General features: G+C 37.2%; 2 protein-coding genes across 3 annotated transcripts; one reads left to right on the top strand and one right to left on the bottom strand.

Annotated features, from left to right (window-relative positions):
- Nucleotides 1–16,876: 16,876 nt before the first annotated feature.
- LOC132910607 (COP9 signalosome complex subunit 2) lies at nucleotides 16,877–19,436 on the bottom strand. Its single transcript, XM_060966401.1, has 9 exons — nucleotides 19,137–19,436; nucleotides 18,621–18,815; nucleotides 18,426–18,551; nucleotides 18,184–18,351; nucleotides 17,939–18,113; nucleotides 17,719–17,857; nucleotides 17,418–17,634; nucleotides 17,197–17,337; nucleotides 16,877–17,127 (listed from the first exon to the last, which is right to left on the bottom strand). Exons 1-9 carry the CDS (start codon nucleotides 19,188–19,190, stop codon nucleotides 17,008–17,010), a joined length of 1,335 nt encoding a protein of 444 aa, XP_060822384.1. The 5' UTR covers nucleotides 19,191–19,436; the 3' UTR covers nucleotides 16,877–17,007.
- A 43-nt stretch (nucleotides 19,437–19,479) lies between these two features.
- Nucleotides 19,480–26,714, top strand: LOC132910606 (NBAS subunit of NRZ tethering complex-like). 2 transcript variants are annotated; one of them, XM_060966400.1, is made up of 14 exons: nucleotides 19,480–19,683; nucleotides 19,783–20,017; nucleotides 20,087–20,505; nucleotides 20,586–20,969; nucleotides 21,052–21,262; nucleotides 21,342–21,559; nucleotides 21,622–23,204; nucleotides 23,285–23,584; nucleotides 23,648–23,936; nucleotides 24,006–24,326; nucleotides 24,400–24,802; nucleotides 24,933–25,882; nucleotides 25,970–26,092; nucleotides 26,169–26,714. In XM_060966400.1, the coding sequence occupies exons 1-14, from the start codon at nucleotides 19,597–19,599 to the stop codon at nucleotides 26,442–26,444; spliced, it is 5,799 nt and encodes a 1,932-aa protein (XP_060822383.1). In that variant the 5' UTR covers nucleotides 19,480–19,596; the 3' UTR covers nucleotides 26,445–26,714. The 2 variants fall into 2 exon arrangements, with proteins under 2 accessions (XP_060822383.1, XP_060822382.1); XM_060966399.1 differs by having other exon boundaries at nucleotides 21,339–21,559.
- The last annotated feature ends 440 nt before the right edge of the window (nucleotides 26,715–27,154 follow it).

Raw genomic sequence — 27,154 nt, 5'->3', positions numbered from 1 at the left:
GCCGGACTACAAACTAGAGATATATCAGCTCCTGGGATACGCTTTACAGGACTCTGCTTTACAGAGAACTCGGCTTTAATCCGCTTCGGCTGGCCGTCCTTATTTTCACCGACGGTTTTTCCAAACGCCAGGGTCAAGAATCGAATCGTCTTTTAAAAATATTTCTCGTCTCCTATCAACGTGTCGTTCGTTGAAACGCGTGAAATTCATGCGAAGATATAACTTCAAAATGGACACGGAGAATATCTGAAACTTGTCGGATCTAAGTTTCAGAAGGGATAACTTTACGATAGGATATTAGAACTAGTTTGTATCTCTAACAGGTTATCGTATTTTTAATAAGGCTGTCAAGTTCGCAACAACTCCGGAAATGCCAAAGTGGTAAGTAGTAAAAGTCAGTTTATAGCCAGACCTGAGACGCGATAATGACGTTTAAACCACTAAACTTGCAAAGACCAAAAAGCAATAAATGCTTAATTACAGCCAGATTTCAGTCGTTTCGGCAATAATAACGTTCCAGTCCCTGGTCGGTAGTCCACGTCTATAAGCGGTTAACGAGTAATTAGATTCCAAAGCGCACGTCCGGCCCTCATCTGGCTGGCGAGTCTACGGTGTGCACGTTAAGGAATAATTATAAAGCAATACGGTGAATCGGCAATCGACCACGTAGCTTACAGAGCTTAAACTATATGATATTCGATAGAATATTTTATATTACGTATAATATTTTTGTGGATCGATTGACAAGATACACGATATATCGTATATCGTGGGAATGAGAATTCATTTGGAATGACATGTGATTGAGAAGCAAATTGAGACGCTTGACGAGTATCGACGGCGAATAAAATTAAAAACTGATTTGATTAAAATTGGATGCACGTTTGCACGGGTAACGTTTGCACCGATCAATCCAAGATGAAACTCTCAAAGAGATTAATTTATTTATCATTTCATTATGCTACAGTATTTTTGGAACAACTTCGCAAACGATTCGAAAAATGGGAAATCGCAGGAAAAAATGAACAGCAGAGAATAAAGCGCATCTGATATCTGATCTTTCACGCGATCGTGAATGCGGTTGGATTCACGTGTTCTTGTATGCACTTCCGCTGCAACTAGCCGTACGAATTGGCTGACTTTCGGTCGAACGCCGGTCTCGCGAATAGCTCCGGAACATCGATATTGAAGTGCAAATTCCGTAAACCAAGGCTGAACGGAGCCATGCACATTTAACTTTGCACCTGCGACGATCATATAACGCGGCCAACCCCCATGTTTACAATGCACGTGTCGCATGGGCTGAGCCACAGCCACGAAGGCATTGTGACGCGCGCGATAACCGTAATAATCGAAGTGCTCGCGATCTACCGTTGCGGTCGAGCGAATTCGCGTGCCGCCTCGTGGTCCGATTTCCCAAAAATCCCCGCGAATTGACGCCCAAAACGATACACTTTCCGTTTATATCGTAATATAGATAAAAATCGTTATAAATAGCAATTCTTTCGCACACGAAACTATCTTTAAAATGACATGAATACCATAACACAAATTTAGAAAGGACCAATCTCTGCAAGTCAAAATTTATCCGTATTCCTTATTTAGATTAATCGAGGTAAATGAAATTTCTATTTTGAAAGAATGGACAGGAAAATCGACAGAAAATTCACTGGGAAAGAACAGGGAATAATATAGAATGTAATTTGTTTTTAAACTTCAGATTCGACCTATCGTGTCAGTTTTAGGGCAGGGCTGAGTACGGCCACGACTCTAATAATAACATTTGTTCCAGTTCTCGTGAAACACGTCGGTAAATCGTGACACGGAATAAAAATAATCTAAAACAGGCACAAAGAGCATCGATGGCAAGGTTGCACTCGCGATTTGTTATTTTTGTTACGTCGGTTTCCGTTTGTGGAGCGACAGGTTTCACGCTGCGATATACCGCGTCTACACTCGCTGAATCTTATCTGGGAATATGATAGACAGCTACGTATTTCATGAATAAAACACGGAAATATACCTACGAGCTGACAAGCCGCGGTAACCGTGCCGAACATGCCAGAGTGTAAAGCGAGTTTACGTGCGCGAAATAAGAAGAAACTGCTGACATTGGACTCGCCAATTCCCGAATTCGATGGAAAAATTCTTAAATATTTGATGACAACGATCGGTTCGATTTCGCGAACGTTGAAACAGTCGAATCTGTGTATAAGATTCCGCGAGAGATTTCATTTATAAAATGAATGAACGCGATTTCAGTTTACACGATACGAAACGTTTCGTGCAAACAACGACAATGTTCGAGAAATGTTTAGATAATCGATCGAAACAGAATTTTGAGGAAACGTATAAGAGATAAAGTTTGCGTGTATTAAAAAATTAATCGCAGTAAAGAGAGAAAGTCAAATTAAATGGGAAATAATATTAATAAAGCGGAGCGAGAGTGAGAATCGGCGTTACACGTACTTTCGAACTCCATTTCTGCGCTCTTCAATGGATATCGGTGCGTTACGCGGTTAATTTTACTAATTAATAAAGCCACTGTCACTCGGTCATTAAATTTAATTAATTGTGGTTACATCGCGTTGTGTTGCGGACCAGCGACAGGGCAAACGGAAAATTGTTTGATAAACGCACTCTTCTGGGCGGACGCATCATCGTACCGCGACCAGCCGCTTTTAATTAATTAATTTATGCCCTCATCGGTTGATAAGTTTAAAACGTTCGTTTCGCGCGATCCTCCCCTTTCAACACTTACAGCTGCCGCGTGTAATTTCGCTTTTCATTAACCGTGATTTTAATCCGGCGTTACATCGCCGATCCCTCCATCAGATCCCAGTAGCTATACCGGGACAGCACGAATTCGTCATCATCCGTTACGATAATAAAATTTTCACCTTCCATTAGTAGCAAGCGCGCTAACGCATTAATTAATGGCTAATTAATCAAGCGAGCGACGTGGCAAAATCCGTGATCCTTAATGCACAGTTATCCGACCATAAACACTGGGAAGGTGAGCGTTACATCGGTAACCAGCAGCCACCGTTTTCCATGGACAAAGTTTCGCGCCACAAGCTCTACTCTCCCTTTCCCCTTCGTCTCTGTGTCTGCCTCTTGTTCAACCATCGAAGGACGAGGTAACGTTGAACACCGGTGGCAAGAGCGAGAGAAAGAAGGAACGGAAGACAAGGAGAAGTAGGATGCACGATGCAGCCCGAAACTAGAAAGCGGCTTTAGAATTTAATGCGTGAGAGGTTTCGGGTGCAAAGGTATTCGAACGTATACCGCTGGGTTTTATCGCTGCTCACACACAACTTCCCTGGGCGTTTACGGCAAAGACGAAAAGGAGATAGAAGGAGAAAGGAAGGGTGTCGGAGAACGTTGGATAACAAAGAGAGAGAGAGAGAGAGAGGCAGAGTTTGGAATAAGTATGCGGAGGACCGAAAGCCCCGGGTTTTCGCGTCGGCGGCACCCACGCCGGTATGAATATTTAAACGGATGTAAATTGCGAATTAACTATTGATAAAAACAAACCAGAGGGTCCGTGTTAAGCCTTCCTCGTAAATCACGAAAAGGGACGGATTCGGCGGCTGGTACGACAGGCTGTGGCTTGGAATTTTACAGATCAACTTTTTCAGCACCGACGATGATCAAAATCGAGATTCTCCTGCGAACAGTGGTTTATTTTTGACCGTGAATCGCAATGGAAAGGAGGAGAGAAACGTGCAGCGGTTACTTTATAGCGGGTAATGAAAATTTCATTCCGACTATGGTATCTGCCAACTTCTCGCGAAGATGCGTCCATCAAATGTACCCAACGACAACTATCTCACACTGGATTATTCTCCGTATTCTGTCTACATATCTACCTACGATAAATATTTTTGCAAATACTTTGCTTCCAACTTCGTCTCCTCTGATTCGAAAATTACTGAAGACAATCGCAGATTGGCAACTTGTGAATTAACTGAAACAAGGGTTAGTAGAAAGTAACGCAAGAGCGGAATAATTGGAGAAATGTTTAACCGAGGCTTGTTCGAAAGGCTTTTGGAACACGCTGGAGAAAGCGGGGCAAAATCTTCCGATAAAAACTTTCGAGTCATGACCGAGACATCGTTCAGAAATAAAACGTCCCGTAGGAGTAATAGAGTCGGTCTGGAGGATCTACGATCGTCCACACAGAATCATCGCCGCCGAGAGTTACTTTAGTCGACGACAGTTGTTGCCTCTGCTCGCGAGCACACGCATGCTGTTGGAATAAAGAAGCGACGAGGAAAGGCTGGAAGAACGGAGCGACAAGAACGCTCCGGAGAAAGAGGCGAAAAAAAGAAAAGCGTGGCAAAGCGGAGGAACGCGAAAGAGGAGATTGGAAAGATGAAACGATCCAATGAAATTGAAAGGCAAAAATAAGCTGCAGACCGAAAACGAAACGGAGCATGAGGGAAAGAATGGCCGAAGTCGGAATTCTAAGTTAGTGCAAAGGGAAGCGCGGACAACGGGGGACGATGAGGGAGAAGAACGACTTGAGAGGCAAATAAAAACAAGACAAAGGGGATACGTGAAAGGATGTCGAGAGAAAAAAGAAAGCAGAATGTAAGGCGAAAAGTGATAAGGCAAGAAAAATAACATATACTCGCGTGGAATATGCAAGGACCGACTGTGTTAGCAAAAGTGGGAAACGTAGATGCAGGTTCGAGAAAAGGCGGTAGTAGTCCGCAGACGAGAAGTCTACAATCGTGAAGAAGCAGAAACGAAATGGTAACGTGTGAGCAAGCGAGCGAGCGAGCAAGCGAGCAAAAGAGGACGAAGTAGAAGATTATAGGCACGTATTGGCGCATCGGCCCCCTGGGCTCACCCTCTTCCCTATAGCTTGCGTGGGGGTATAAATGTAATCCAGAAGCCAGACGTGACGTACATAGCTGGTAGAACGTTCGCCTTTCGTTCGTCCCTTCTTGCGTGCTGCCATGTCCAAACTCTTGCCATAGATACACCGGTATTGCTAGCCGCGCATGCACAATGTATCGATACGTCTCTCCTGCGTATCCGATGGATACACGATGGATTTGGGTTATGTCTATACGATCATGCTATTCCGAAACGAAGGGGATATAGCTTATTTCAATTCCTTTGGAAAATCCGGTACAAATCTTCGTTTACGAAGCAAAGACGGTGAAACGGCACGACGAGAGGCGTCGGAGGTAGTGGCGGTGCTCGACCAGAGCCCTTAATTCCGGATGGAACCGAAGGCGAAGAGATTAAAGGCGTTGCCCGAAGGAAGGAGCGTGCGGTGGATCCAGCGATCAAAAGTAACGCTAGTACGGCTGGACCGGTCGATTGAGAATCGCGAACACGTAGGCGCTTAACGAGGGTGCTCGTGCGAAGAGAGCGAAAGGAGCGACCGAAATGTACGCCGACAATATGACGCTCGGAGATATTTGGATTCGTGAACGAGCATCATCGGCGCCCCCTTTTTATTGTGTCGCTTATATACGACCTGCTTCCTCGTCTTCGATTCTCATCGTGACTCTGGGCACGCTAGAACAAAAGCAGTCTGATATTATGGACGAGAAACCTATGAACCCTCGAAGAATCCCCTTATTCCAATGAAAATATGATCTTTGGTAACAATCCACGACCTTTCTATATCTTTCTCCTGTACCCTTTTCAAGCAAACCTAAACACACGCACTGTGCACCAGACAAAAGCATTCTATGCGCGTTCGAATCGAAACAGCGATTAATAGGACAATCGACGTTTATCACGCGACAGGTATATGTTGTTGCTTGCGCGGTGTGTCGCGTATCAGTCAGCTCGTCGAGCCTGTAAAAGCAACGGGTTATGGAGTAATAATTCGACGTTGTACGTCGCAGCGCGACACCGGGACAAGACAAACACGGTTCACGGCTCGCCTGCACTTCCGTAAACTACAGATGATCCTCGGTCTCTCTCTCTCTCTCTCCCTCTCTCTCTTTCTGTCCTCCCTATCCATCCGACCTCCCTGTTCCTCTATTTCATCGGTCCAAACATACACGTGGATTGAATTGAAAAAATTTCTGTTCCCAACTCTGAGAAACGATTTTCGAACGTCCTTGAGCGTACGAAGCTTCTGACCTTGAAAAAACCTAAGTATTTAAAACGGGATTTGGAAACTTTCAGCTTGTATTTTGAATATTCTAGGATGGGATACACGTTACGTGGTGCGCAAATAGGTGCAGAACGTGAGGATTTACGTCATATCCGCAGAAGGGAGTCGTAAGATCTTGCCAAATACACGTCGCCTCCTCCCCCCCCTCTCTCTCTCTCTCTCTCTCTGAAACGTAGAAACGTCCAATATCGCGTCGCAAGAAAGCATCGGTATCTACCGTTCCAGCGAGAAAATATGTCATTCCGGATACACGTTATATCCGAGAAATCCGATAATGATCGCGCGCGTGATACGGCGCGGCAATTTGAATTTTAAATATGTCGACGATTTCGAGCGGCGTGTCTCGTGAAAATTTTTAACCGGCAGAAAATTTATAAACTCGCCCGTGTTGACGTTGGAAATCAAGTGACAAAGAGCACGAGCGCTACCGATATTCGATGCTATCGGATTTACAGCGTAGCAACATTATCAACGCGATCATTTATTAACGGATGGAAGCACCACTAACAACGACCGCCGACCAGGCCGACGCGACGCGGCGCGACGAGGACGAAGTAGGCGCGATATCGAATTTACAACAGGCGAATTCGCTGAATCGCGAAGAAATTCGGTCACCGATAATCGAAGGGCGCGTCGCAGCACGAGATATTGCACGCTCGACGATATTTCATCGATAGCCCCCCATCGATTGTGCACGTGCACGTCGCAATATTGTACCGTCAACGTTTAGCCCGATGTAGCATGAGTCGGTCGTAACCATTTTTATCCGGGCAAATACTCGCCGGCCGAACGCTCGAGTTGTCCGTTGCTGCACAACGTTCGGCATCGATCGATGAAAGTCTCCGGAGGATTTCGTCGTTACTTTCGACGAGGGGCCATACCCAGGAAATAGAGTAGCCTAATCGGTGGGTCGCCTTCCCGTGGAATTTTCTCGCTAGAAAACGGTCAGATGGGAACGGAATATTGGCTTCCAGCCGTTCCTTATTTCCCATCTAACGGCTCTATCTTGCGTAAAACAGTATTTCATGCGGATATGCAACTGTGCGTAATGACTCGTGCAAATAGTACGCGATGGTTTTCTAGTAACCGTCCGTCAGAGAATATTACGGATTATTACATATTTGATTCTTCTCGAAGCTTGTCCTTCTCTTTTGACTCTCGATTTTTACAGAAATAACTATTCCAACGCTATCAGCTTAAAACCATCTCAATGTTTCACACGGACAGAGAATCCAACCGGTTGGTCTAGTTAGCGTCTCTAATCAGCTCAACCCGTTGATCCGGACGCCAGCCTCGATAGCGCAGATTTACACCGATAACTCGACACCCGGTGTATGATTTGAGCCGCGGGCCACAGCAGTCTAGGTAAGAAGGTAATACGTTGCAATATTAAGTAGAATTCCCAGCGGTATCCCAGCCGGAAAAGAGAGTCGGAAAGTAACGGCGAAAAGGGGTGAAAGAGGGGCGGCTCAGACCGTACGAGGGCAACATGTATGCCAGACATGTGCGACCCGCACGACTTATATCTGTTACGGGAGAGTATCTCCCAGCGTGAATCGCAGACATAACACCTTCGAAGAACGTAAGGTTATAAATATATAACTGACAGTGCACTTTTGGCGAGGTGAGTCGCGGGTAACGAGATCGAGGACGTGATATCGAGTTAGGTTTCTTTTCGAATGAAAAGAATCAAATCCTTTGTGTCCGAAACCAATAGAACGAAACACGTCGAATAATGGAACGTAAAGACGTTGATCGAATTTTCAATTTGTTTTTCAATAGCCTTTCACGTGGATACATTTACATCCTTTTATCTAATCTGATGTAGGCCTAACGCTTACCAAGTAATATTTAGAACATACATCACGCTGACATAAACAACCAGTTAATACGATGAGTATTTCTACTGCATAATGTATCGCTGGAGGTGTTGTGATTAGGTGTCAGTCACGCTGCCTTCGTAAATGTATAAGCGAACAGATATATGAAGATACAGCGCGAATATATACGAGAGAAACAGAGAGAGTGAGAACATGAAATTACGAGATGTATGCTAGACATGTGCGACCCGTACAACTTATATCTGTTACACGTATGCATATCCTAACACATAAAACACATACGTACGATTCATCTGGCTACTCGATTGTGTGCCGAACACAACACGTAACAAATACGAGCTTACTTTATCCGTAATAAATTTACAATGCCTTTACGACAGCAACTACGAACGATTGAATATCTGTTGGAGATATTTAACGCGATCTTTTTCGTTTTCGTTTTACTCTCTCGATATATATAGGAACGCAAATGTTCAATTGAACGTAACACGTTTGTATCTTTTGCTATTGCCCGTGTAAACTCTAAACGGGGGATTTTATCGCTGGCGCTAAACGCGAACCACAGAAATTACTGTAAATCGCTCCATTCAGCGGCGCCGTCTTGAAAAATCCTTACCCACGGGATCAGCACGATGTAACGTAATCCCCATGGAAAACCAGGAAAGAATTTTTTTAAAAACCACCAACCTGTCCACCTTTTACCTCGTCGCCCCACGCTCTTCATTGTGTCTGATCCTGTTATTCCTCGCATATTATATAATTAATATTTTGAATTATGCACGGTGATAACAGAATTACCTGTTTGTCCGATGAGAACAAGTCTGGTTACCTTAACAAAATAGAATATGAATTTAACGCAATAGTTAAACTGTTACTGTTTATGCGAGTTTGTGTTTTACAAACACAGCCCTCTAAATATTATAATATTTTATAATTAAAATATGATATCTAAATATTTACGTCGTGTACATTTCGTATACATTTTTAAACGTTTAAATATCCCGTAACACATTTTAGACATTTATGGAAAGTTCAGAAAGTGCAAAAATATGCCGAACGTAATATGCGGAAACGAATAAAATATTCAAAATACAGCGAATGTTCGGTTGCCTTCTATATTTAATAGTGGCGATACAAATGCAGCGAGCTTTAACTTTTAAAGGCAGCGAATAAATAACGTAGCGGATAAACGAGTAAACAGAGATGACGAGTAGTTGAGTGGAAAATTGTGGATACACGATGCGTACTGATAACTAATTGCATACTCGTCCCGTGATAGTTTAATTGTGCAGTTAATTCGGTCGTTGAAGCGACCAACGCAACGGAGAAAGATACCGTTTCGTCGAGGTAACATCGAAGATACGTGTTGTGTCACGTGTAAGGTGATAATTTGATCCCGCCTAAAGGTAAGAAATAGCGAGAAGCAGTTGGAGTGAATTCAGTTTCCCAGCTACAGACAAATTAACGGATCGTCGAGTTATTCCAGGTATGTGCGTATACATGTATATCTAAAATAGAGGGCTGAAGAGGCGAGAATGTTACGACGTTATCGTTCGTTACGCGCACGATACACCTACTAATGAAACACGATAATACGTACAAGCAGCGTACAAAATTATTGGTTCTGCGATCGAAATGATTAGAATTAGTCTCGAGCGGTGGGAAATTGGCAACGAAGAGCGAACCAATCGCTGAAAACCCATCAAACTAAATAATCGATGAAATACAAAGGAGTTACGAAAAGCAAATGTACACGACCAAATTAAACTAGCTTACGCGTTTTTTCCATACGTGTATGTCGTTGCATAAATTGCAATTTAACAAAAGAATAAAATTAATAGTGGCAAAAAGCGATAGACTAGATTAAAAAGAGAAATTTGAAAATGCAGATGGAGATAGAACGATGGAGTTCAACTCGACGTAAATCTCGTTACAACACGCTGATGTAATAAACGAACTATTAAGCGCGTTACAATCCAATTAAAAGCTTCGCGGAATCATCCGTTCGGATTAATGTCGTCAGCCTCTCGTCGACGTTTTATGAATCAAGGTTAAGCCGCGAAGTGGTCGAATTGCAGAGAAAACGGAGCGGAGAACCATGGTGGTACGCGAAACATTAGCGGGACAGTTAACGTAGTCTAATTAACCGAGCTAATTATGTGCCAGGAGCGTAAGACGGCCGTACACTCGAAACCACGAACGAAAAGGGTCTGTAATGGCAGTTTGTAGCTGACGTTACGCGAAATGCAATTAACAGGTCTGATGTTGAACAAGCTAAATATCTAAATAAACAAACGGAGAATGCTAATAAATAAGAAACCAGAGATATAAACAAATAAATGGAGAATATACATATATATAAATATACAAACGAAAGATGTAAATAAACATTCAGTGACTCTTCTCGAGTCATTAACAAAAACGATTTGTTCGTCTTTTCGAAGCACGTAATGTAGATTCGTATCGTTATAGTTAATCCATCGTTGGAAATCAGTATTCCAAGGGAGAAGTCAGCGGACCTTTTTTCAAACTCCCCAAATAGCTAATCAACATAATTGATGAACAGTCGGTCTTCCCTCGTAATGACGTCCTTGCGAACATGAACGCCGAAGCAGGAGAATCTTTGCTTAGCCTAATTAACACCTACCAAGCTCGAAACTCCAACTAATCTGACAGCGTTACGTTAAGGTGCTTGTTTTCGACGGAAGGTATAATGCATACGTATTGATGTTGGAAGATGTAGAAGCGATGTAGATTCCGGAAGTCGCGATGCGGCGTTCCAAGAGAAACAGGAAGAGAATAATATCGAGATCGAGATAGAGAGAACTGTACACAGCGCAATGTTTCCGATCTAATTTTGCGGCAATATTAACCATCGTAAACAGAAACTTATTCGAATCTCTATGTCTGAGTAATTTCCACTTCGCTTGAGAAAAAGAAGAGCTTGGAACGATATTTCGATCGTATATTCGCGATGAACAAATCGGGAAGGGATTTAGAAAACTCGTTTCCCAAAAAGGTTGATCTTTAATAATCGAGTTAATTACGAGATCCGAAAGGAGATCGTGCGATCAGGACTATCAGGAGGGTCCGATTATCTGACGCGAAATAACGAAACGCTTTCCGAACTCGTCACACACGAAGTGAACGGCACGTAGGAGTTACATTGATCCTATATAATTTCGTAATAATCCCCTCGTGTACATTTCAAGCCGTGGAAAGGAAACTCTATGGAAATCACGTATCCGCTGATCCTCGGCTAAGTTTATCTTAAATGAGTCCACCGGATAGTTATCGCGCGAGGCGCGGCCGCACGGATCAATTGCGGCCAGGGCAAATGGAAAACTCGTTCGGTAGCAGTTTGCTCAACGCGAATACCGCGAGATATCTGCGACGAGACACTCCCCTATCACGGCCAAAGAAATGACATTCCTGGCCCGGATGGCCGCGAGAATATTGGACCAACGACAGGAAATAATTCGTGGCTTGTTAAAACGGAGATAATTACGTTGCCTCGTCGGTCGCCCTTGTTAAACTTCGAGTCTATTGAAAATTTCGCATTCAACGACCAAAGAGGCAAGAACCTTTAATCTTTAACCCACAGCTTTTACGACGATATTGCGTTACATCGTTGCTAATATCTAGACTGCCGATGTTTATGCTTCTATAGGAAATTTATAGGTGGAAAAATGTAAGTCCATAGACTGCAACGTGATATTCAAAGGCATATAAAATATATCTAACGTTTATTATACAAAATTTATTTTGTATAAACATCCGTAATCTATTACTATCATTCGCTGTTAAAACACGTACAAAATTTCGTTGATGCTCGTCGTTTGTTTCGTTGATTGCGCGAACTGAGCGTATAACATCCTGCAATGTAAATGTCGATTGATAACCCAGAATTTTTGTTGTGTCACGTGCCATATATCTATATAGATCGTTTTTAATCACGCAGGTAACTATGTTAATTATGTATTTCCCGCAAAAGGATAACAACACGACAGAATCTCATTATCCGGCATATCGCCGGGAACAGTCTTAAGAAGAACGATGGGACAAGATTTTCCATGGAAAACCAGTTGCTTTATCATGGTAGTATCGTATCCGTTCAATTATGGAATTAACAACGTAAACGGCCAGCCCTTTCGGTCAGCTGCGTAATAAATATTCGCCGTTACAACGATAACGGGTCGAATGAATGCAACGGATATCGGTATTTATGCGATCCAGATATCAGTGGAACAATAACGACCGCCACGGTATCGTACGCAAACGCGTGCGCGTAATTATTTTGGAATTAATGGGGATGCGCACTCATTGCTGAAATACTGTTACCGGGATCGACGGGAAAAAAATGATAGAGAAAAAAAATATCCGTGGAACAACGCGCAGAAGGGGAAGGAAGGAGAAAATTTGTTCGCTTTTCTATCGAGAACGGTCTAATTGCCGCGCAAATTAAAAGAAGAAAAATCGATACGAAAACATGAGTTCAACTGATTTGCCGAAGCGATAACGTCGAAGCGAATGATACGTTCTTCCCTATCCAATTTTTTTTTCTTTTCGTTTTCATTGATGAGCGCCGTAATTGAATGGCACGAGCGTACATACATTTGCTCGACGAATTCAATGGGTCATTCCTCGGAACAAAAAAGATATTCGTTAGGGAAGTTCTCCTATGGTTAACTTCAACGATTCTTGCCTATAAATAAGAAACAAATGTCTCGTGATAATAGGCGCTTCCTTCTACTATCTCCGAAGAAAGAAGGAAAAATAAACCAGGCAAGAAGTAGACCATCTTGCAGGGGCAGTAAATAAAATTTGTCGCGGCTAAACAAGATAGTAAAAAAAGAAATTAAAGCGTCTCGAAACCGGATTTCGAAAACTTACGTACGTTTTCTACTTTTATCTCGGTAACGAGTGGTCCTTTCGTCCTTTCTCTCTCTCTCTCTCTCTCTCTCTCTTTATCTTTTTCTTTACTTTACTACGGCACACATATATCATGCGAATAATACACAACAGCGTGATAAAAAAAAGGCTGGAGGAAAGGGGAATGTCCTTGGCGGGATATTTGTGTGAGAACGAAAGGATGGCTCGGCTTAAGGAATGTCTACGCTGGTGGCAACAAGGGTCGAAGGACTCGACAAATATCATAAAATGTAAATGTCGCGAATTCATGCCCATGATCCCAAGCAGAACTTCTCAATTTTCCAATACGCCAAAGCCCTTTTATCCGGCTTACGGGCGTTCGCCGCCCGATTAGTTGCACGCTCGTTCATCTGCCATCTTCGCGGCCTGTTCCTCTGAGATTAAAATTTCTGATCTCAATACTCGTATATTTTACATGGAACAACGGCCATAGATACGTTTAACTCTGTCGACTCAGCCCATCGATCGAACAAACTTTCGTCGGGATCAAATCGTTCTCCGCGCGCTACCACGCTAAAACTAGTCCGGAAAGGTCATCTATCCAACGGACGAAAACGTCCAAATTTTATTCATTCCATTTTGAGCGTTCCAATTAGGCAAACTTTTCACTCTGGGCGCTGCAGCCGTAAATGGAAAAGTCCTCTGATCGAACGAATATTTCGAACGAGAACGTTACCGATGCAAGCTTTAAACAGTTTGCTCAAAACTATCTTAACGTCAGAAACTAGAACCGATTGTCTTCTCTACGACGGACATCCATGGAAAGTTTTCCGAGTAGTCGATTCAATTTTCCAATTCGTCTTATCCAATTCCAGGGCATGTTACTTGAATACTCGTCGGTAAAAGTTACACGTCGACTGCTAGGACCCTAGGAGACGACTTTGTCGACGTAACCGAGAAAAACTGTTCTCGCCTCATCCTCGACTATTGCGTTATGGTTGCTTGACATCGAAACCCACGACGTCGCACGCATACGCGTATGTATGTACGTATGTATGTATATATGATATGTACACGTATATGTATTATACGTATACGTAGGAATAAGAACACACGATTCGCTCGCTTTATCGTAAGTGTTTGCACACGCGCTCACGCGTGTACATCGGATACACAGCAAGTTAAGCCGTATAAGATAGATGGCTCAGCCAGTGGCCCTCTCCGGCCTGAACGTTTCACTCGCACTTATGATATATGGCGACGCCACTAAAAACTGGCAGATGTGTTGCAATCCCCTTCGTCGTACCATTCCAGCCAACGTTTCACGGGAATTGTCGACCTACCTTTCCCACCTTAGCAGCTGGATAAATCGACGCGAGGCGCGAACAATACTTGAGAAATTATGCTGCTCTGCCGACATATAGCGTCGTGACGCCGCACGACGACGAAAAACACTGTATTGCTTGTTCCTATGATGTATATCCCCTTGCGAGTTGTCGTTGACGATCGTTTTTACTAAAACTTATTTCTTGCGGGATTATCGTCAAAAAGATTATCGTTCGTCGCGACGAATTTCTCTTGAGTGCCGATAATGATATAAAATAAAATTTTTGTTCGTTCGCCTCCCAATGTAATATTACGTAGAGAAATTAGTGAAATTTAACCGTCTACATGAGGAATTCCGCTCGACAATTCGAATCGCGTTACGAAATAGCAGAGAAAAAATCGTCACGTGAAAATTAGATAGCATCATCCCACGTTACCGTTGACCACTATCCTTAATTCTTAAACCTTTCAACCATCGGTTGAAAATTAATCACCCAAGATGGAATAGAATAGACGATATAATAAACATCTTGGCGTCGATGCAGCTGTCTATCCCCTTTCTATCTATTCTTTCCTGTTATTGTTTTACCGGCTATCTAACAAGGTTAGGCCAGATCTAACAATTACTCCATCTGGAAAAAAGTTGGAAACTTCCGAAATTCGTTGAAAGATGTCTCAAAATTGTGGAAGATATCCTATCGCTGTAGTTATGCAACGAGGTATAAAACTCGAATATTTCTTTTTTCTCAACGTACAACGTAGACCCGTGGGGCATCCTCCAACGGAAGAGACACTGAAAATGGAGTTTTCACTTAAATTAACTCTTCTCAAAGGGTGGAATCTACTCACAGCTGCACGAGCTACGTCCCTCGTGTACGTTGCAACATGAACCTGCAACGGACGTGATGTTCGAATTAGAGAAAAAAAGGAAGCGAAAGAGAAAAAGAGATGAGAAATACTGGTTCGTTAACGTTCAGTCGGATCTATGATTTCTTGTTGACTTTATGTTATTTTCATCTGGAACAGTCTTCTTTATAATAATCACTCACTATTCTAACTCGTATCATTTTTCCCAGATCAAAGCATCATCGACACTCGAAAAGGTTGATAAACTTAATAAACTTTCCTCCTCCTTTTTCCAACTTTGATCAAAGGAATCTTAATACTGAATCATCGATCGATCGTCCGAGAAATACCGTTGGCAATCTAAAGGATGAATCACCTCGATTGTTCCACGAGTTCTATCTCTTCGTTGAGAAGAAGATTTCGAGGAAAGTTTCATTTCAAAATCTGTGGAAAAGCCACGTGAATACCGGTAGATATTTCGAACTGTGCTTTGATTGCAAGTGCCAATTAACGTTGGGATTCCGTCGACATAGTCGTTATCGTCGACGTCGTTTCACGCGTATACTCGCATGCCCGCTAATCACGCCGACTGCAGCTCTAACCATCACTCCCTGGAACCTTAATACGAAAATACATAGAAACGCATCAGGATATTTCTATGAACGATTTCTCTATGCTTTAAAATGCGATCGTGCAAAACTTTCATAGATTTTTTAAATATTAGGACAATCATAAGAACAGGAATAATTCTCTGACAATTAATAGTAAAAATTGAAATAAGGAAAGCCATCCTCATGAAAATATCCATTTTACGAAGTGGAAAATGAAAATCAACAATCCACCATATTTGTTGCTGATTTTACTTTCTAAATTGATTTTCTCACAAAGTAAGTTTCCGTGGCTTTGCAAGCTGCCACCTTAAACGTGGCGAGGATGAGGATGAACCTGTTCGAGGACGAGAGGATTACACCATCCCGTAGCAGTGAGGATGTAGGACGAGCCTAGGGACCCTGCCGCCCGTCCTGCCTGGGGTTAACCAACATTTACATAGGCGCGAACGTAGACTGAATAACAATGCTTGAAACGGAGCTAAAACCAGTCGTGCAGTTCCACCGAGACGGCACGTTCGTCATCCTTCTGTTGAAGCATTTCCTTCTACAGGGTGTTCAGTTGTATCGAACTTGCATAGAAATTAGAACGGATAAATAGAATTTCGTTAATTGAAACTTACGAATTTCGAAATTTCAAGAAATTGATCAACTACTTTCGATAATGCGATCAACAAATAAGTAAACTATATCTGACGTTTCGTTATCGTCGTCGCACGTAAGAAACTGTAACAGCTTTTTGTTGAATAATACATGTCAATCAATAAGCATGCACCATAAAAAGACGCAATGAAGTAACTCTCTTTTTGTTAATTGTTAACTCGATCTTTAAGGAAATGCAAAACTGCAGAAGAGAAATCGATTGAATATAGTTCTCGTATTTGTATATCGAAAAATAGACATGCAAAAAATAACGTACTCTAAATTTGATTGATTGAACAGAATTCCAGAGATTGGACACTTGACAAAGTATCGTGTCGGAAGCGAACAAGGAACTATAGATTATCCCCAACATCGTATCCGTTCATGATCTCGTGATATTTTTGAAACAACTCAATACCCTTGATACCAACTTAGCAGAAAATCAAGAATTATAGAAAGATAGCATAGCCTATGTGATTAACGTTATAAATGAATTGACTTGAATTGATTTGATTTATAGTATATAGTAAATAGATAAACGCAAAGTAATAAGAAAGAATATTACAATGAGAAGGTATAATAAGCGAATCGTATTAAAATCCTGAGTTTATTATATCACAACAAATTTTATTTTTCATGTAATCGGAGACAGATATTTATGATATACTATACAATGTATTATTTTAAGGTCGATGTTATTTTAAATTCACGCGCATCATGCTCTTTACGACATCTTATTTACTATAGTTAAATGCAAAGAGTGTAACTGTCCTGTCCACTTATCAAGAGCGTTATAACGCGCCGCGCATACTGATTTTTTATCCAATTCGAGCACTTGATTCACCTGTATACAATTTGATATACGATGAAGTAAATAAATTACTTTTAAATGATATAAAATTTGTTGCATTACCTGGTCAATACGACCACGGATAGTACTATCCAAAATACAAGACACTAAGAGACTTTCAACCTCTGATACATCGATATTTAATTCTTTGCTTATAAAAGGGATGTAAATTCTAGTGTATGGTTTAATTAATTTGATTAAAACCTGCAAAATTACGTAAATACACGTTATGTTTAGATTTTTCGTAATTCCTGAAACATATAGAGTACATGTACCGCATATACCTGTGTGCGTATATTACGTAATAAATCTTCAATATGTTCCCTTATGAAAGGATCATCCATTATATTATTCCTGTTTTGTTTTAAAATTAATTCAAACTGATTAATATCATTATTTTGATAACTGACTACTAAGTTTGTCATTGCCAAGATCTCTGGATCATTTTTGTATGGTTTTGCTTCCTGAGAGTCAAATGGATTGATACCAGATTTCATAAGCCTGTTTTTATATACATTTAAACATTAACAGCAGAGTATATTAATATTACAATATACTATTTCACCTGTTTAATTTTTTACTTACATATTTGCTAAAACTAAATATTTCAGACATGTAGTACGTCTTGGTGATCCGGATTCATCGTAATTTTTGAAAGCTTCAAAGAAATCAGTGTGTGCTCTTTCAAATTCACCTTCTCTTAAATGCATTTTCCCTCCACATTCTTTTATAAATAAATAAAAAATTTTATTTTATGTTATTAAATATATTTAAGTAATCCCATTTTTAATTTGAACTGTACTACCTCTAATGACACCCATTATTAATGGATGTGGTATAGCACTTTTAATATGTAAACTTTGTTCATATAAAGTCTTTAATTTCTTGTTATTCTTTTGTGCTGTATACATTTGTATTTCTAATGCATAGATTTCCAAAAGTTGCGTACCCTTCTTCAAATCATCCTCCCCATCATCAGTCTAATAAAATGGGATACATATGTATTGTACTAATAATTCTCATTTAATAATATAATTAGAGAAATTCTACCTGGCAACTTTGATGAAGTTGTTTTAATATCTTTGCTAATTTGTTAAAATCTGATCGATCAAAGTATAACTTTCCCAATTTTGTATTAGTTTTAAACCATAACCTATCATTTTTAGCATCCTTTAACGCATCTAAAGTAGTTTCATAAAAATCTTGTAATAATTCCATCTGTAAAATACAATAAAAAGCAGATACATTTGAAATCTAAATTAGTCTATAATTTACATTAGTATATTACTCACATTCTTTGAGGTACTAATATAATCTAATATGGAATTTATTGATTTTTCTGAATGGTTTCTAGTAACTGCACTTTTAATGTAAGTTAATAATTGCTTATACCTTGCCATCATTTCCTTATAATTACCCTGAAAGAATCAAGCATCATAACAAATATAAGTATATCTTATAAATATATCATTAATCTAATGATGTACCAATTTAAAATTAATTTTTATCATCTGCTTCAAAGCCTTGAAACCCCATTCACCCTTCTCTCCTCCCTCTAAATCCAAAACTTTTTGAAAACTTTGTAGAGCTGCTTTTGGATCATCCTCTTTTAAAGCTTTACTATTATAATATTGGTTCTCTAAATCAACATCAGGTTCTGAATTTGAGTCTTCAGAGTATTCCTAAAATTATTACAAAAACATATCATTTTGAAATTGATTTTATTCTAAAACAATCGGTTATCATAGCTAAGCAAAGAAAACATAAAAAGTGTCATCTTGAAAGCATCAGCATAACCTAAGCAAATTTAGTTTATGATATAACTTCAACATCTTTATTGTTATTAAGCAAAATCTAAGCAACATTATTTGCTATTATTTAAACATTACAAGATACTTCTAAACTATTTTTAAATTTCATATATGTCAAGATCAAAATTCTAACCTATTTCTTAACCAAAATCATTCTATCAACATTTCCTTCCTAAGTACACAAATACTCACAAGACCATAATCTTCCTCTTCCTCACACATAAAATCATCTTCACCGTCTGACATTTTACAAATATTTAAGAAATTTCAATTGTAAAAATAAAAGGTTCACGCGACCCTGTTGACAACTACAGGCACGACCAAGTTTGTATTTTGAAATTCACATGTACGCACTGTGTTACACATGTGCCTTATACAACTTCTATAGAGATACCAAGTTTTGACCATACCAATATTGTTCAATTATTCTAAATTATTTTTAACAAAACATATGCATGATTCTTTTGATAATTAAAGTTTCCCACTAACATGTTTGAAGATACTCAAATAATTTTCATTTAAATTTATCTATCTGCTTTTCAAGAATATGACATTGACTAGTGACTTATCAGATTCCGACTGATTTCACTCCTAACTCCCACCTCAGGTCTATGTTTTCGTCAACGTAGTAGGTTATGTTTCTGATAACAAAATGGTTAATTCAAACGAATCATCAAATAAACCAATACTTTATGAATTGTTAGAATATTTTATTCGCGAGCAAGAGCCAGAATTAATAGTAAGTTTACACTGTTACTTGCTCAAAAGAAATCTGGAATGAGACACATTCTACATCATCTATGATTCTTATGCATTTATAACATAATATCTATTTCAGAAATGCAAAAATGATTCTGTAATATTGCCTACGACAGGGACAATAAAAAATGCACTTAGATATCTTAACAATAGGTATTCTTTACCAGAAAGTATATCACAACAAATTAGTTTTACTTTACCATGGAAATTTGCAATTGGAGATCATGGACGTTTACTTGCTGTTTTACAAGAAAATGTCATAGAAATTCGAAAAGCAAAAGATGAATATTCTTCAGTTGTTGGGAAAGCTTCCGGTAAATTCATATAATGATTTCTTAAATCTGTCTAGGCTTCAAAAATTCATGTATGTTTTATTATTTTAGTACCAAAGGATGCTTTTCCAGAATGGCGTAAACTGGTTTGGAGTCCAGATGGAACACTTTTAGTATTAGCATCTAGCAATGGTTATGCTTCCTTTTACAATGCCCTGGGAAATAATATTTTTAATATCAGTCCAAAAACAATATCCCAAAACCCTCATATTTTAGAAGCTGGTGATGCAATAGCTTCTATGATATTTCTCAAACCAAGGACACAGTCTGACAAATGGTCTTATGAATTTATGTTAATCACATACAGTGGTTTACTCAAATCATATCACATTTCAACAACTAATGAATTTGAAGCAAATTATGAATTTTCTTTTGGCACTTTTTATAAAAATGGAATAAATGCTGTTGTTTATGATGAAAAACATAGCTTATTTTATGTTGCTGGAAATACAATATCACAGAAATTAATGGTAATTAATGTACTTATTTATACTTTTTATATATATCAATTTAGGAAGTACAACATCCTGAACTATATAAAACATTACAGTCAACAGCCTCAGACAGTGGATTAACATCTTGGCGACCCCTTAATGAATATCCATATTGCAAGTTGTCATTTACTTTTGATGATGAATCGAAAACTAAGTCGAGATTTTCCATATGGAACATTATCCCCACACTGAGCTTGCAACCAGAATCTATCATATTTAAAGTAAAAATCTCTCCAAATAATAAATTTTTAACATGTTTACATACAGATGGTTCAATATCTTTATGGAGATTACCAACTTTGTTGATACAAAGAAAATGGAAATTATCAGAGCAACCAGACTTTAATATACCTAATCCTTTAGGACATGCAAAAACAAAAAAGTTTCCACCAGGTGTTACTGAATTCCATCCAATAGATATTGGCTGGTGGTCAGAAGAGGTAATGTTTATTATTTAAATGTACATACACATATATTTAAATACATGGTCATATTAATATTAATTTATTGATATTTTTAAAGGCAATTATAATTACAAGATGTTCTGGATCCACTTCTGTATGTTCTACAACCGACTTAAAGAATCTTTTAGGTTCAAGCCCTGAATTTTTAGCTGGGCAACCACAAATACATGAACTTGGTTCAGATCGAGGTTTTTTATGCCTTGATTGTGAAACATACATAACAAGTAAAAAACGGAACAGAGAATCTAATACAGAAAATCAAACATCAGGTTTGTATTATAGTTCTTAATTAGGGAGTACATATTTTCTATACATATAATATAACATATTAATTCAATTTTTAAGAAGCCTCTTCAGAAAGTGAAGAAGAAAGTGATGAACTACAACCAGCTAGTATATTAAATTATACAACGAATTTAATGCAAAGTACCTTGTATTCTATCACTGACATTGAAAGATTTCAGCCTAAAAAGAAGAAGTCAAGAGTATTATTTAGAACATATAGAATCCTTGGACTTAAAAGTACTACACCTGAAGAACTTTATTCAAGAAAAATTGATATAGAGGTATGAGTATTTGTGAAATTTAAAATAGCTGAAACTAAAGTAACCAAAAGATTGTATTATAGGAATATGAAGAAGCATTGGCTTTAGCAAATACATATAATTTGGATACAGATTTGGTATATCAGACACAGTGGAGAAAATCTGAATTATCATTGAATGCTATTCAAGAACATTTGAGTAAAGTTACAAAAAGGTCTTGGGTCCTACATGAATGCATTACTCGAGTTCCAGATACTATCGAAGCAGCAAGAGAATTATTAAATTTTGGTTTAAAAGGTGCCAACCTGGAAACTTTAGTAGCAATTGGAACCTGTGACAATGGAAAATTTATAATAGATAATACTGATGAAGAATGGAGTGGAATGGATGAAGCTAGTATAAGCTTAAGACAGATACAAAAAATAAATCAAGCGCTGCAAAAGATCGATATTAAACATTTATCTGACGCTCAAAAGGATTTAATTAAATATAGAAGGAAGCTTCTAGATCATCTAGATAAGTTACTTACATACGAAATTATTTTAAATTCCTCGTTAAAGTACGATAAAAACTTTTACGAAGAATTTCGACAGCTTTCAGCTGTTGAAAATGCAATTAAATTTGCGAAGGATGGAGATTGTCGGGGAGTTGAAATTATGTTCACTTACTACGGTGAATGTTTGTTACCTCATTGGTTAGCTATTATTAGTTTCTTTCCAGAGACTTTAAATCCATTGAAGTATAAAAAACTTCTACCAGAATGCGACATTGATGGACAATTGTTTCTGTTTGATCAGCGTGAATTACGACAAAAAGATTGGGCTGAGAAAGCTGAATTCAATGAGATAATTAATTTAGAAAGCGATGATAAATCACAATCACTTTATGAATATGATCCATCGTTAACTATATACAGAAACACATTACTTACACCAGAATTGTTACAAAAATGGTACGAGTCGCGAGCTTATCAGATCGAGAGGAATAGTTATATGATTGATAATGCTTTGCAATTGATAAAAATTGCCAAATTACATAATATTAATGGATTAGACAATTTGTTGCTAGATTTGGAAACTTTAGACGATATCATTTACAAAATTTATATAGAAGACCTATCTTTAGATCAATTACAAAAATTATCTAATTTGGAAAAAATTAAATTGCTAATGAGCATGACTAGTGAAGAAAGTTTTGTTGATGATATAAAAAGTTTTCTATTATCATTTATAAAAAGAAGAAGTCAGTATCTGGGCGGAGAATTACAGAGATATTTATTTAGTGACTATTTAGTGTCTATTAGTAAAGAAGACTTAAAGTTACCAGTTAAACTTTTTGAATACTTAAAACAATCTCAAGATGATGAGATTCTTCAAATGATAGAGAATATTGCGATTTTAGCGTTAGATTGCATATACGCTTGCAATGATCCTAATATGTATGAAAAAGCAACACGTATTGTAGATTCCATCGCCAAAGACCGTGAAATGAGAAGAATAGATGCCATAAACACTCTACTGGAAGAGCTTGATAAAGAACTTGAATGTGCAAAAATTTTAAATAAATATGGCGTTAAAACTACATTACATGTATTGCGAAAAAATAAAAGTAATCCTGATGCTGCAAAACAACTACTGATTCAAATGGCAAGAAGTTTAAACAAAAGGTGACTAGGCATTTTTTATTTTTTAATATCCATTTTATAAGAATGTTTTGTATTTCAAAATGTTGTCTGTTTAATTTAAGAGCACCACCTCCAGATGAAAAACAATGGGCTCAATTATTAAATGAAATGTTAGAAATTCATGGTCTAATTTTTACATGTGTCGACATAGAAATTTGTTTTGAAATCTGTGTATCAGCACGTTTGGTATCAGGAGTTAAATCTAACATACAAAATTGCACTGCTTTAATTGAGACTAAGAAAAATGAACAGTCTTTATTGAAAGTGTCTTATGAAAAAACGGTGAATTTAATTTTAGATGCTAGTAAAGAGTATTTTAATAGTTCAAAATCCTTAACTGACTCTAATATGGAATTAGCTAGGTAAGTGTTTTTAGTTCTTGCACTGATTTCCTACTTTAACCTTTATAAATAATATAATTTCAGAGCTTGCCTTCATCTAATCATAGATGATAATGCACAGATAAAAGAAGAGTACGATCTCATTAACTCGCTTCAAATTTTGAATGAATTCTATATTGATATATTACCACTTCAAGTGCGATTAATGCAAGACAGACTACAGTTGATAAAGGACTGTTTAAATAAGAGGGTAGATGCTCATAAAAGTCGTCAGAGATTATTAACGTTAGCGAATTACTTACGAATAGAGAGGAATAATAGTAGAATGCGGGAAGGAAAGGTTTTGGAGTTAATTGCGAAAAAAGCACTTGAGGTAGAGTTATTTTAAAGCTAGTATTTAATATTTAATTGCAGATAATTGATCTATAATATAATATAATAGGTAAAGGACTTTAATGTTTGTGCTGCTACCTGTCAGCAATTAATGCAAAATAACTATATTCCTGCCTGGACAGTTGCTTTAGAATTAGGATTTTGTGGAGATTACGAAGATCTGAAAACTAGACAAAAATGTTTATGGTTTGCAATAAACAATGGGCCTAGCGATATGCTGAGCAAAGCACTAGATCAAATATATTTAATAGAAATACAAATGTTACATAAAAATTTAGAATTGTGGATACCTCCTGCTTTACTATCTGATGATTTCAATGATAGTGAAGACGCAGATAGTGAAGATGAATTTATAGATGCATTAACTACTGTAAGAAATTCATTAAAAAATACCACCTCTAACGAAAAATATAGAACTATACTAAATCATTGTCAATTTACAGCCGCAAATAGAAACTAAAGAATTTGTCCCAAAAGTTTTGGAAGCTTCTACTGAGATAGTAAAAACTTCTGCAAATGTTATGAAAGATTCAGCATTTAGTTTAATAAAAAATATAAGCGACACAAATTTTTGGAAGTCTAGATTAAAATTTAATTTCTCAAATAATCAGGATAATAACACAGGATATGAAAATCTTATAGAAGATGATGACATTCAAAGTTTCCCATGTTTTTATGAAGATTTACATAAAAATTGTAAACTTAGTGAACTCGACACGAAATACGTAAATTATTCAATGCCAGATTTACAAAATACGCAGCTCAAATGCTGCCGTGCTCTTTTGAGGATAACTATGTTGAATGAAACATTTTGTTATGGTTTGGAAGTGAGTGATATTAATCATTGTAAGTATTACGTATTCGCCTAAACGGAAATGTATATAAGTTAAATACATGTGTATAATATATGTTATATATAACATATATGTATATAAGTTAAATATTGGATAAACGATAATTTCTGTTTTTATTTTAGTATTTTTAGAGTGTACAAAGTATACTATACAACAGGATTGGTTACTAGGCATGGCATATTTATTTAGTGTACATAAGAAGTATATAGAAGAAATACACAATGTTTTAATGGAACTGCCACAAACAATGCTATACATACAAACTTCAATGTATTATTATTGTTTGGAATTATACAAAAGCACATATAAAGATTATTATTTTACAGATTTATATTCGTTTGATCCGTTGAGTTTAATATTAAAAACGATGAGTACAGCTCACAGATACAAAAAATCTGACATTTATGAACAATTTGAATATTGGCAAACATGTTTATCTAAAAGCTGCGGAATAAATAAGACAGAATTTCTTGAGTTACATCACGACGTTAAAATGGAAAACGACAATAAGATTGAAGATCATCAAAAGTCAGATGAATTTAATATTGTTCAAGCACAAAGTTCAAGTGTATTTACTGGAAAATCAAAAGAGGAAGAAATTTCGACAGAAAATTCGCGACGTAACGAGAAAGATAAAATTAAGATGAGTTCATCTGAATCTAATGACAAAAATGATATAGAATGGACTGATAATTGGGGCAACTTTTCAGATGAAGATATAATAGAAAACGTAGGGAACAAAAAAGATATTTTAAATCAAGAACTGTGTATAGAAAATAATACTTCTCTAATAAAAGATATAGGGGAATGTGCGACAGAAAAAGATCGCTTTGAAGCTTTTGAAAAAATATTTAGTAAAATAAGGAATGTTGATCATTTTTATGAGGCAAAGAAATTGTTATTACAATGGCCACAATTTGAAGATTCTCAATATACAAAAGTTAATAAACATCCAATTTTAAAAATGATGAAACTAGTTAATGCCTTTATTATGGAAAAAGATAAAAACAAACATAGCAAACAAAGTTTTGAAGAATATAAAGAATTAATAGAAGCATTATCTTCAACAAACGTAAATTTTTTATTGAAATACAGTTTAGTAAATTATAACCAATTTATTAAATATAACTAATTATTTTTTTTGTATTATTTGTATTAGGTACTCAAAGAATTTTTGAACACAGAAGAAATTCCTCTTGAGCACGCAATTTATATTAGGTTGGATATGGATAATTCAGAATTTCACAAAGAAGCAGTAAATATTCTTCTGGAAAGACATAAAGTATGCACAAGCACGTACATCAACAGGTTCATGCTTTTATTTTACACATTTCTACTAATGTTATTTTATGTTTTAGGAATTAACATTGTCAGCACCGATACTAGAAATGTTATTTTTGAAAAATTTAACAGCATACTTCGACCCGAATCACGAAATATTTAATCGAATCATTGAACATGTCTTTGTGAATCGATCTCTAACAGATGTAAAGGAAAATGCAGAAATTCTTATACAAGAATTAAAAAAAGGAAAGCATATAGCGCATGCCTTATGCATAATTAGATTAATGGAAGATATACCACCATCTTTATCTACATTTAGTACTTGTTGCGAACTTTTAATGAGGAAATAAATACATACATTCATTCTTTCCTATGATTTTAACTTGCACGAGATACAAGTTCAAAAGATCACTTATTTAAAATTTGTAATTGATATTTTTATTCGTGAAATGTAAAAGACTTTGTTAAAAGAAGTAAGAAAACAGTAATAATAGTTAATAGCTTCTATATTTGCATCTACGTCCTTAAAATTCATATTTACATACTATGAATATTTATTTTGTACAATGTGTTATTTGTAAGTATAAGCGTGATATGTATATTGAAATATAAATATTCAAGGAAGATGTTGATAGTTAATGTTTTATCCCTACCTTATGTAATCATCTTGCTTCATAAATTAATATCTTGAAAACCTGCGACGTTAAAATTCGACTTGATTTATATGTATTACAAAGATCCAATATTTTTTTGCATTTTTTACAACAAAATTTCAAATCAACAGAATAATGTATAAATGCGCGAGCAGCCATGACTGTTTAATTTAAAATTAATTTGAAATTCAAACACGATATTCAGTTACATTTATAATAATAACTTATAACATGCAATGAACTTAGAACACTATTCTATCGTTTTTGTCATTTTCTTATAACTGACACACAATATTAATCGTTTTTCGAATTCGCTATGTAAAGTTCGAGTTGGTTAAATAAATTCAAAAAATTAAACTTCGCGGAATATCGAATTGGTTTAGATATATATATATATATATATATAT

This window comes from Bombus pascuorum, chromosome 9, assembly GCF_905332965.1.
Source record: "Bombus pascuorum chromosome 9, iyBomPasc1.1, whole genome shotgun sequence".
Taxonomy (NCBI): Eukaryota; Metazoa; Arthropoda; class Insecta; order Hymenoptera; family Apidae; genus Bombus; species Bombus pascuorum.
The sequence above is the reverse complement of the archived record's forward strand: the minus strand, read 5'-3'. Positions and strand labels throughout refer to the sequence as shown.